Here is a 13,097-nt window from a genome sequence, read left to right as displayed (position 1 = left end):
ACTGAGCAGATACTGCCCAAGCTGAGAATACTGAGCCTGACAGGGTCAATAGCGCCTTCACCTCCTTAAATTTGGAGCAGGAAGACAAAAAGGAACGACATGAAGTCTTTGGCTTAGCCTCTTCCGACTCCTTGAACAAATTGGTTAGGTCCTCCCCACATAACCATGTACCCTTAAATGGCAGCTTGACCAAGCAGGACTTGGACGCAGCATCTACAGACCAGTGCCACAATTACAGCTGCTAAGCCATGACAGAAGGACATACATTGGGCATGACTGTGAAGGAAATCACAGATCGTGTCTGCCAGGTAGGCTAGACCCACCTCCAAGCATGGGCCGGAAGGCAGACTCGGGACCCTACCGGGTCTGGAAAAGAAGCAACATCAGCCACATTCTAACGCTAAACTCTGGCCACAAAGGAGCTACAAATTGTAGCCTGCAGCCCCAGGGAAGCCACCTCAAACAACTATTTCAGGGCTGCCTCCAGCTTACAGGCTTGCAAATCCTTCAGGGCAATGATCCGTTTCACCACAAGTATAGTCTTCTTAGTAACAGCCATCATCAAAGAATGGCAACTGGAGCATCTCCACCACCAAGGGGTATAGATAAGCCATAACCTTGCCAACCTTAAGACCCATATCCAGAGACTGCCACTCCGCTCAGACTAGATCCTGAATGGCCACATGCATTGAGAAAGCCTTGGAGGGATCCCCGAGTCCCACCATACTAGAAGAGACTGGAACTACAGCTGACTCTGAAGGGTCTGAGATGCTAAGGACCTCAAGACTTTAGCAATTAAAGAAGGCAGTTCCTCCCGGTGGAACAGGCATAGAACCTTGGGATTATCACCCTCCTCTGGAGGCAATTCACCTTCTTCCAGAGAGTCCTGCAAGAACAGGATCTAGACAGAAGCGAGCCCTGATCAGAATGATCCAGAGAGCACAGTGTCTTAAACTCCAGGGATTCTACCTCAACCTGCTTAGGAGCAGGAGGGAGGAGAGAAGAAGTAGCAGGGGCAGCAGACAGAAGCTGCCTGACCATGCTTCAATAAAAAAAGCCTGATGCATCAATAGAACAAATTCAGGTAAAAAAAAAAAAAAATAAAAATTTCTGAGGCTCAGCCCGCGAGCCCACAGCAACAAAGACTGTCTCTTGAGAGGATCGTTTGGGGGGAGCTCTGCTGCCATACTCCTCCCCGCCTGACTGCAGGGAGACTGAGGGCGAGCAACCACCTGCTTCTGCTCCAACTTGCAAGGCACACTTCCCTACCACTGAGCACCGTGACACACAGAATAATGTGCTTCACCATCTCTGCAGGTGCTTCCATAAAACCAAACGAGAGGCAGGAAGGGAGGAGGACAAAGCACACTGCACTGGGAGGAAGGCGCTAAGCAGTTGTGCCTCACTGAAGAAGCAGAAAAAATTAGATCCAATCTTTAGCAAACATAATAAACAAAGTACTAATAATGAGCTGAAAAATGCTTAACTATCTCAGTCGTCATTCAAATGCAATATCCAAATAATTGCACCTTCTTTTCTTTTTCAATTTATAATTTTTTATTAGGAAAACCATACATTCCACAACTGTACAGGGTGTCAAACTCCAAACGGCTTAATAACATAGATATAAACTTGAGTCCTTTCACCCTCTTTTAATACCTATTATTTTTTAAACTCTTCCCAATTTCCCCCCTCCATACTCCCTAGTTCCCCTACCTTCTCCCTCCCCAAACCCATATATCACATGCATCTGTTTTGGCTATTACAGTTCGTGTTTATAAACTATGTTTCAAGAGTTCAATCAGGTGCTTCCACTCTTCTGCTTCCAGGTTCAATCGTCCCTTGCGGCGGTCTGTCAATTTTTCCAATGCTGATACTGCTTTTAGTTTCAATAACCAAGTCTGTACAGTAGGGCCCGTCTTCTGTTTCCAATTCACTGCAATAAGTGTTTTCGCCACTGCCAAGCATATCCTCTTAAGTCTACATTGCCATTTCTTCCCTTTCCCATTACCACAACCCAACAGGCACCATTTAGGGTCATACGGGAATAATACCCCTAGGGTCTTGGAAAGTAGGCTAGATATCTCTCCCCAAAATTTCTTCAATGGTTCACACTCCCACCATATATGATAATACATGCCTATTGCTTGCTCACATCTCCAGCATTGATCAGAAGCCTCTGGAAACATAATTTTCAGCCTATCCGGAGTATAATACCATCTGCTTAAGATTTTATAAGCATTCTCTTTAAATAACACACAAATCGAGGTCTTTTTAACTTCCATACACATTCTTTTCCATTCCAAAATACTGAGTTCTGCCCCTATATCTTGTTCCCAAGCCCGCATATATAGCAACTTCTCCATTCCCTGGCCTCTTAAATATGTATAGAATCTAGAGATCCCCTTCCCACCCCCTACTGTCTTCCCCCCATAAGTTCTCAAAGCACTCCCGTTCCACTGCTTCAGCCTTTGCCCCATATTCTGTAACTATATAATGTTTAATTTGCAGATAGGCAAAATGATCTGTCTCAGGGAGCTCATATTCTGACTGGAGTTCCTCAAAGGTCTTAATAGCCCCTGTTCCCAGCAATTTGTGGAAGCGGATCAACCCTTTTAGTGCCCAAGTCTTAAAAATCCCACTCTCACCACCCGCTGGGAACCCAGGTTCCTGAGTAATCCAAGCATAAGTTGAGTTCCTCTGAGGGCTTCGTACTTTCTGTTTCAGGGTGCCCCAGAGTTCTAATAAGTGGGAAATGAAGGGGTTTAGTGTAAATTTCTTATAATTGCCCTCCGGAAGGGATGCCCATAACAGACCATCCAGCTGTCCCTCTCGTACAAAAATCTGCTCTAACCTAGTCACTGGTGACAGGTCCACCTTGCTCCATTCCCCCATCTGTTTCATTTGTGCTGCCCAATAGTACCAGAGTACGTTAGGCACTCCTCTACCCCCTTGTTCCACTGCTTTCAACATGATTTTTCGGGATAATCTAGCTGGGCGCCCTTCCCAAATGAACCTCCCTAATTCTGCTTGTAGTCTCATTAGCTCCCCTTTGGGGACCTGTACAGGTAGGGTCAAGCATCCTGTTTTCGTATATGTGTCTCTTGTAACATTACCACATCCCATTTCAATCTTCTTAATTCCCGAAACACTATACTTCTTTTCCCCGGACTGTTTAAGCAATTAACATTCCAAGATCCCACTCTAATCCTCCCTACCCCTCCCACCCCTCCATTCCCCACTCTACTGCCCCCCATTCCAACCCCTTAATTGGCCCATATTCCCTCCAGCCAGTTTGTTCTCAGAGAAAGTTAGTCTTCGCCAGAAGCCTGTCTTATGCCACCTGTATCCCCTTCAGCAATCCTCCTCATTCCTTTACCCCATTATTCCCACAGTAGCAGGATTTTCCACCCCTTAACAAACCATAACTCATAACAATGTAAAACTTTTCCATACAATACCACTTGCTACTGGTACCTTTTCCCCTAAAGTGAAGAATTCAGTCTCTCTATTGATTCAAGTTCCATGGTCTTTTTGGGGAGATCTCCGTTTTGCTCTGTCCACCTTCTCCCAGCTCGAAGTAGACCTGCTGCCACCACCTTGGCGGTTTCCTGATGTTGATCTTAATTCATCTGGAACATTTGTACATCCCATTTCTGTCAAGATCTTCCAGGATCCTTCCGGTTTCAATAGCCTGTGGGATTTATCTCCTACTGTGACCTGGAGTCCAAATGGATACAGCCACTTGTACCTTAATCCTTCCTTCTGTAGATAGGAGGTGACTTCTTTAAATCCACGTCTCTTTTGCAGAGTCAATTTTGCCAGGTCCTGATAAATCTGTGGTGTGCATCCTTTCCAATGGATCTCTCCAAGATATCTAGCTTTTTTCCAGATCTTCTCTTTCATCGCAAATTCATGGAAGCACACGACGATATCTCTGGGTAAATTCCCTCTTTGTGGACCCAAGCTTCTGTGTGCTCAATCGATGTGGATAGTTATTTCTTGATCTGCCCCAGCTCCTTCACCAGATTGCAAAATATACTCACTAAGCTCTTTCACCACCGCCACTGTATCTTTAAATTGTTCATCTTCAGGAACTCCTTTAATTCGCAGGTTACACCTCCGTGTTCTATTTTCTAAATCTTCAATTGTCCTCTCAAGCTCTTCCCTCTGCTGTTGCTCGTTCATTAAACCTGCCTGAATCGAGCCCATCTCCTCCGTCAGCGCTTCTACCTTCTCCTCTGTTTCTGCCATTCGACCTCCGATTTCTTTCACCTCAGCATGTAGTTCCGCCACTGCTGTTTGTATACTTTTTCGGGTCGTTACCAGCTCAGCTTTCATTTTCTTGAACCAGCGGGAAATCTCTTTCATATTCGCCGCCATGTTGCCGGGCTCTGCAATCTCGTGGTCTATATCTGAGTCCGATTCTTTGGGCGCCATTTTCGTGCCTCGTGTCGATACTCTCTGAGCGCCACTTTGACTCGTTCCGGGCTTCACGGAGGAATATTTAAATTGCGATAACTTTTTCCTCGCTGCCATCTATGTGAGGTAAGTAGTGCTAGGCATTATTTTACAGTCTTGGCTCACCTGACTCGGGGATTAAATTACTTTTATTTGGACTCCAACGGAGCTCCGTTCTTAAGCGGCCATTCGATAGCTCCGATGTCACTTCCTCCTCCTGCACCTTCTATATAGAAGATGCAATTATTTGGATATCGCATTTGAATGAAGACTAAGATAGTTAAGCATTTTTCAGCTCATTATCAATGAAGAAGCAGCCATAATCAAACCACCAGATCAGGTTTATATATTTTTTTAAGACGCTGCAGGAACTTACTCCAGGGCTTCCTCCTGCTCAGTGCTTCACTCAAGGCCAGTCTTTCTCACAGCCTTGCAGGCAGATGTGCAAAAGCCCACTCTGCAATGACTCTTGCATTTTTTCCCCTTCAACGGGGAGAAAGAAGCATTGCAGAGTGGACTTTTGCACATCTGCCTCCAAGGCTGTGAGAAAGCTGTAGGCACTTACTCCAGGCTTCCTTCTGCTGAGTGCATCACTCAAGGTCAGTCTTTCTCACAGCCTTGCACGCAGTTGTGCAAAAGCCCACACTTCCCCTTCAACAGAGAGAGGCATTGCAGATTGGGCTTGTGCACTTCTGCCTGCAAGGCTCTGAGAAAGACTAGCCTTGAGTGAAGCACTTGGCAGGAGGTCAGCCAACTGGACCAGAAGCACCTCTGAAAAAAGTCAGGAGCTGCAGAGCACACCTTCAACCACCTGCTGAAGATACAAATACTAGACTATGGGAGCTGGGTACAGGTCTTATACAGCACACCAAGTTTGAGGTCTCTATCTCCACCTGCTAGTTGATGAACACAACACCCACTTCTCTGGAATAGTCTAGGACGACAAGGAACTGAATCTATATATCTAGCACTTGGAGGCATAGAAATGGTGTCTCACTGGAGTACAGCATGTGCACACCAGCATGTGTGCGCATCGATGCCATGAACAGACATGGTAGTTCAGGTCATCTGAGGCTGAAGAACTGCACCATGGAGGTGAGGGGAAAACGGGAGATGGATGCAAAAGGTGATTGCCAGGGGAGTGAGAGGGAAAGGAAAAAAGAGCCAGCAGGAGTGACGGCAATAATGAGGCACAGGTAGAGAACAGAGAAAGAAAAGTGAACATACGAAGGCAAGGTTGTGGAGGATGGTGAACCCTGGAATCATTGAAAATGTTTTGCAGGTGTCTGCTAGTATACTCAGGTTCCTCAAGCATGGAATAAATACCACAAGTTTACTGAACATCTAAATAGAAGGAAAAACAAATGTACTGCTCACTCTATTGGGATTTACATGGACTCATGAATTATTTGGATATAATCAATGGATACTATATGGTGGTTCTTAAGAGTTCTCAAAATTATACACCTTGTACTCTGTGTCAAATTTACAATAAAAATGACAATGACTAGACTACAGAATTGATCATAAGATAATGGATTTTCTACTAAAGCAAACATTCTAGGAATGCTTTTGGAACATACCACTGTACTGGCATTAACAGGAGCAGGTTCAGTGCTTCCATTCATATCAGATGATGTTCTCTCTCTCTTGGTTTCTTCCAAATCCGTGACTGTGCTGGGGCCCTTCTTCTTCTTCAGCTTGGCCAAGATGGAAGATTCTCTCTCGGGAAATGGTGGCATTTCCTCTAGCACAGTTGCCTGGCACAGAAACAAGCACACGTTAAACCTGAGCAACTGAAATACAGGCACATGCTGTCAAGCAAGCACTTTCACAGATTGATTATGTTTACTGGCGGCAGGAAACATTTACCTAAATCAGTTGCTAAGAACTATTATCTTTTAAAGTAATCTTCTAGTGAAAGATGCTAACAGCAATGGAATGTAAATTTCAAGATTTTATCTGAAGGGAATAAATAAATAAAAAGTCAAAATCTGATGATTCTACAGTGTCATGTAGGCAACTGAAGATTTAAATTTAGAAAGCTTGTTGAAAGCTCACTATAAAAGTCATTTAACTGTATATATATTTAGTGCTTTAACATGCATGTGATAAACAACTGCATTACATTTCTGTATACTAGGCATCCAATGCAATGGAAGAACCCTTTGATTATTTAAATAACTTTGGCATCTGGACTGAAATGATCCTGTCATTAAACAACTGCTGCAAATGGTCTTTAGCACCTCCCATCATTTAATTAAAATATTTATATTAATCAAGATAAGGAAGCTTTGTTGAAACTAAGACTAAAAACTTGAATTTTTTTTTAATGTCAAAAGTTTCAATATTTCCTGGTGTAGCTAAATCTACCCAAGCCAGACATCAGCAATTCCTGAGCCTTCATCAAAAGGTTTTAGATGTGGGTGCTAAGTTTCAGTTCAGATATCCTTGCAAATGTATTGTTAATTTAGATAATCATACTTGTATATTCTATGAATCATCTCAACTTCAATTTTTTTCTACAAGGCAAAGGAACTGGCGCTCACCCCACCAAATTATTTAATGTTTGTTTCTTTAAATTTCCTCTTCCTCAGAATGGTTGGGATTCTTATTCCCCTCTATGTAGACTATATTGAGCTGAATCCTTTGGTTAATTCCTTTGAATTATTTCTTTGTTATATGTTTCTTGGTATCAGATTATTTGTCTTAATTTAATTTTATATTGATGTAATATAAAAAATTCAAATAAAAATATTTATAATGTACACCCCTGTAATATTGCAGGACACATTTTTCTTCCTCTCTCCATCTGACAGAGGGTTTTTCTTTTTTTCTTTTATGAAGGTAGCTCGATTTTTTCTTCCTTAGCAGTGATTATGACCCATCTTCAATGGGTTTTAAGTGGCAGAGAATTAACCCCCACCCCCCTTACACCCATATAGTACAGGTTCTCAATCTTAGCCAAAGGCAACAAGGTTCAGTCCTCCATTCATAGCTCAGAATCTGCAGAATCTTAGCCAAAAGAGGGGGGGGGGGGGGGGGGGGGGGGGGAGGCCTTAGCAGCAGTCAAATTTAAAAAAAAAATGGATGAATGGAAGACTCGACTTACCCTATTTCAGTTGGTCATTTAGGTACAATATAGCTGGCCTTATTCTTTGTCACCATTTTCTGAAGAAAGCTCCTGGAATGTTCATAATGCCCTATAGTGAGAGGTGAGACTAATGCCTAAGGAAGCCCTGGCCTGAGACTAAACTCTGCATTTCTTTACCAGTATATCAGTGCTGGCAATGGTACTGAGGCGCAAGTATTCCACGGCTCTCTGCTGCAGCTCCACATCAGAGTTCTTCAGCTGGCTGTCACTACGCAGCACATCCTGGATAGTGGTCTTAATCTCCGAAAAGAGATTTACAAATTTTATGTATGTGGAAAGCAGCAGTGCCCGAGTAGGTACACTGCACAGATGGAACTTGGAGTGCAACAAGTTGAACTGAATCAAAGGACTTAGTTGGAAAAATAGACAAAAGATTAAATGTTAGAGGTGCATGTATATTACAGTAAAAACAAAAATTAAACAGGTTGTGATAATTTACTGAATAAATGTAAGATACAGCCAGTGCAATTTTTCTCTTTGAAAATCTCACAGACATAGCTGCCTTGCAAATGAAAAATATGCAGGGAGACTTATCACACTGAGCTTTCAAAATTAAACTGCTGTGTAGCCAGCCAGCCTACCCTCTCCCATCTGGCCCAAGCATCACCTCTTCTCTGCACATAGAAGTATATGCATTATCTACAAGTAAGACAACAATTTTCAAAAGGGTTTTTTTCCAACATGTATAGCTTGTGCGCTGAAATCCTTTTGAATAAGATTGCTTGAGTGGTTAACTTAATTTTACCCATACCACATTCATATGTCCCACTCCTTTTGTTCCAGCCCTGATTCTGTTACATGAAAGCTACACCTCTGTTACATGAAAGCTACACCTCTGATTATTTACCACCATATGTGTCAGAATGGGGGGGGGGGGGGGGGGGGGGTAGCCACAAGTGTCATGGCACCCCAAGTATCACAAGTGCTGGACCAGCTGCTGTCCCAGGACCGAGCGAGTAGACTTACAGGCACGGCACTGTGGCTCTGTGCATCACTGCTTCCCTCCATCAGTCCTGCCCTTTCTATCAAAATGGAAGTTGATATGAGACAGGGCAGGACTGGTAGAGAAAGCAGTGGTGCGCAAGCACCAAAGTCCTGTATATCTTTGCTATCTGTTTAGCACCACAGGCCTCATAGACATGGCAGCAGGAGGAAGGGAATGAAAGATGCTGCATGGCAGCAGACAGGGTAGGGGAGAGGAGAGACAGGGTGGGGAACAGAAAGAGGGGGCCATGCAGGATAGTTCAGGGGGAGGGGAGAGAGATGGGGTAATACTGGAGAATAAGAATAGGAATGAGTGAACTGGGATGAAAGAAAGATTAAAAGCTGTAGGCAGCAGCAGCAGTAAAAACAGGAGAGTAAAAATAGGGTAAGAATGAAATCTGATTGGAAAGGGACAGAAAAACAGAAGAAAGCTAAAGACAGAAGAGTGAAAACTGACAAATGGACAGGAGACCCATGAAAAGAGTTAAAATACAGAAAAGCAGTAACCAGAGACTGGCACCTACATGATTAGAAAAATTAAGTGCTTATCTTTATTAAAAAAAAACTTACTATACTGCCCAACGTGACTAGCAGAACTGGGCGGTTTACAAATTAAAATACAAATACAAGAAAGAAAAGAACTACAATTATTTGAGAGGAGAGTGCACAAGCAACCAACAATCAGGGTATAAATGTGGAATTTGCTTGGGCTTGAATTGTCAAGTGGTAGAAAAAAAGGAAGTAGCTTAGGATGTAGTTATGTAGTAGCTATGTTAGAACACACTGAAGGTTAATAAAAGATAAATGAATAAGGTAATACCTTTTTACTGATGCACAGATGTGGAGAATATGAACTGATTATGTATGGAGTCAATGAAGTCGGTCTTTAAAACTTGCTCGTCAATGGGTTTAGTTACCAACTTAACTAAACCCATCGACGAGCAAGTTTTTTAAAGACCAACTTCATTGACTCTATACAAAACCAGTTCATATCCTCCACATCTGTGTATCAGATGCTCTTCGTTCACTGAGACTCCTGATGCAGGCCTAGTGTCCGAAACACAGAGTTTGTGTCGAGTCTTTTTATCCAATAAACATTTGTTTCTTGAAGAATCCATCAGTCTTTGTTTTCCGTGGTCAAACATCCCACTTTTTCTCTTACCTTGTGTTCTTTCGTGGGACATTCAAGTTCTCCGCCTCAGGCGGATTTTCCTGAATTCTTATCATATACCAATTGTTTATGTTTATTATTCGATATGGAGATATAAGATCTTAACTGCTAATTGGCTTTCCTTTAGTCTCTCTAGACTAGTACAGATGGGTTACACATTCCTACCAGAGAATGGAGGTCTGAGAACAAACTGAGCATCAAGTGAGCCTATAAGTGGGCTGTGCAGTCCCCAGGAAGCCAGTCTATGCCTAGCAAAGCAGATGACCCACGGGGGGGGGGGGGGGGGGGGGGGGGGGGGGGGGGAGGAAGGGAAAGAACAAAAAAGAGAAACAACAAAAAGAAAATACTCCCCAAAGAAAAAAAATCTCACCATCTACTTCTTCCACCTTGATCCCCTGACCAAGGCTGTCTGAACTGCTGCTGCCTGCCAACAGGAACATACCAGGCCCAACCTCCTCCAGGAAGGCTGGTACGGGTCCAGAGTTACTACACTTTTTTGTATTAGACCCAGAAATAGGAACTCTAAAAATGCGTCATATGAGCTCAAAAAAAAAAAAAAAAAAAAAAAAAGAAATCAAAGGCCCAATAATTGGCCTTTTGCCTTCCAGACCCAACAAACGTGGAAAGAATCAAATACCTGGAATGGCTCTGCGCCAGTCTACAGAGATTAAAGAAAAGCCAATTAGCGTTAAGATCTAAATGCTCCTTCCACAGCGCTCCTCTAGAACGGCACAGATGGGAAGTATCAGAGGAGTGACCATCACGGGTGGGACCCATGGAGCCCCGCTGTCAGCATCCCGGCACCAAACTACACATCCTGATAAGCATACACATCTAGCTGATGACGAGTAAGAGAATGAAGCAAATAACAGGCCGCTGCTCTACAAATCTCCACTGGAGAAACTAAGGAACGCTCCACCCACGAAGCCGCCAACGCCTGTGTAGAATGAGCCTTCAAGGAAGGACGAAAGGAAGGAATAGGATGCCTCCGAAGCAAATAGGCCGAGGCTATCGCCTCCTTCACCCAATGTGCAACACTTGGCCTTGGATGCCTCACCCTTTCACAAACCCCTCCTCCCCCAAAACACACCATAAACAGACGATCAGAGCGTTGAAGATCTGGAGTCACCCACAAATAGCGACAGAGAACCCTGCAGACATCCAAACAGTGCAAGCACTTCTGTCACCCAAGACGGGCAAAGAAACCTCCTGAGTCACATGAAACGGAGAATCCACCTTTGAAAGGTAGGGAGGAACTGCTTGGAGAACCACTTTGGTCTTAAAAGAAATGAAGGAAAGGCTTTGTGCAGGACAGGGCCTGCAACTCAGAAATATGCTGACCTGAAGCCAAGGCCATGAGAAACACTGTCTTTGAAGTAAAATTCTTCAGATACAACTCGCCATGGGCTCAAAAGGTGCCGCCACCAGGACAGACAACACGAGGTTAAGATCCCAAGGTGGAATAGACCTATAGACTGGAGGACGAATAAGATGTATGCCCCTAAAGAAGCAAACCACATCCAGAAGGGACTGCAGAGGATGCCCCTGAATCAAGTCCCTAAAACAAGACACAGCTGCTAACTACACCTTTAAAGACAGTAAAACGAGACCCTTATCAAAGCCAGCCTGCAAAAAAATTTGAAGCTCAAAGTGGAACAATAGAATGATCTCCACATCAGTTCTCAAAAATGCGCTAGAAGCGCACTTATGTCAGAGAAGTTGCCATCTTCTTAGAGCGCAACATAGTGGAAATGACCGGGCCAGAAAACCCTTTCTTCATCAAACACATCCTCTCAAGAGCCAAACCACAAGCAAGAACTGAGCTGGGTCGGAAATGAGCACCGGTCCCTGAGACAGATGGCTCACCACCGGCGAAAGCTGAAACAGCTCATCCAACAGAAGTTTAAGGAGGTCTCTCTACCACAGCCTGTGTGGCCAAACCGATGCCAAGACCACCAGACCAGCATGTCATTGAACTCGGAGAACTCTGAGGCTCATTTTCAAAGCACTTAGCCTCCCAAAGTTCCATAGAAACCTATGGAACTTAGCCTCCCAAAGTGCTTTGAAAATATGCCTCTCTGTCTACCAGGGGCACGTAGCAAACACAAAGAAGGTTGTCTTTGGGCCAAGGCTGAAACAGCACAAAGACCCTCCGCCCAACTGTCTCCGTCGGCTGAAGAAATGAGGAACCCGAGCGTTGGAAGCGGACGCTATCAAATCCATGACCGGAAGGCCTCAGCAGCCCACCACCAGAGAAAAGGCCTGCTCTTTGTACCTCCCTGACTGATGTAGGCGACTGGTATGGCATTGTCGGACATCACCTGCACCTCCATGCCTTGGCGCAGGGGCTGGAAAGTGATGAGAGTCAACCAGATCACTCAGTTCCAACACACTTATCAATAAACTCGCCTTCAGAATTGACCACTCGCCCTGTGCTACTAGACCCAAATGATACACACTCCAGACTGAAAGATGGGCATCTGTTGTCACCACGATCCACTGTGGAGAGTCCAGACTTGTGCCTCCTAAGAGATGACCTGATACAGCTGCCAGCGCAGACTGTCTCGCCAGCACCCGCAGAGGGGGGCGATTCTCCAGGGAGTGCGATTACAGATACCAGTGGGACAGAAACGCCCACTGCAAGGATCTCATTTGTGCGCCCTGGTCAACTACACCACCTTCACGGAGAAAGACACAGATACGAGCACTTGTAAGTACTCTTTGGCCCTCGGGTTCCAGGATTCCAGAAGAGACTTGAGATTGAAGCTTCTGAATCCAGGAGAAAATCTCTGCCTGCTCTGGTATCGAAATGAACTTCCAAATACTCCAAGATCTGGGACAGCTGAAGATGATTCTTGACCAGACTGACCACCCTGCCCAAGAACTGCAGCACGTGCACCACTCGGGCTGTAGCCTGTACACTCACCAGAAGAGCACGTTTCACTCCCAGAATAGGCCAACAGGAAACCTCTTTCTTGGTGACCACAAAATGGAATAACAACCACTGCCCTGTCCCACCTCCGGGATGGGAACCACAGCCGTAATGCCACGAACCTCGAGTGCCCACTGATCCAAGGTAATCCGGGTCCATTCACTCTAGATGTCTGGCAGCCTCACCCCCACAGGAACCAAGGACTGGACCCAGACACCTTCATTAGGCATATCTTCTGGAGATGTCTGCCTAAGGCCCAGAATCCCGGCCCCCCCGCCCCCCCGAAAGGACTGCACCCTCTGAAAGAAACAACTACAGTGAGGACTAGCGAACTGCCTCCACCAGGCCTATAGTGATGTGCCTCTCTAAACCTCAATTTTTCCTGACGCACCTCT

General features: G+C 44.7%; 1 protein-coding gene across 1 annotated transcript in view; it reads right to left on the bottom strand.

Moving 5' to 3' along the window:
• The window catches only part of AP2A2 (adaptor related protein complex 2 subunit alpha 2), a 279,757-nt gene that overhangs the window by 77,078 nt on the left and 189,582 nt on the right, over positions 1–13,097 (bottom strand). Inside the window, 2 exon segments of the mRNA XM_030201248.1 lie at positions 6,045–6,221; positions 7,733–7,964. Of these exon segments, the coding sequence (XP_030057108.1) occupies positions 6,045–6,221; positions 7,733–7,964 (409 nt within the window).

This window comes from Microcaecilia unicolor, chromosome 4 (assembly GCF_901765095.1).
Source record: "Microcaecilia unicolor chromosome 4, aMicUni1.1, whole genome shotgun sequence".
Classification (NCBI taxonomy): domain Eukaryota; kingdom Metazoa; phylum Chordata; class Amphibia; order Gymnophiona; family Siphonopidae; genus Microcaecilia; species Microcaecilia unicolor.
The sequence above is the reverse complement of the archived record's forward strand: the minus strand, read 5'-3'. Positions and strand labels throughout refer to the sequence as shown.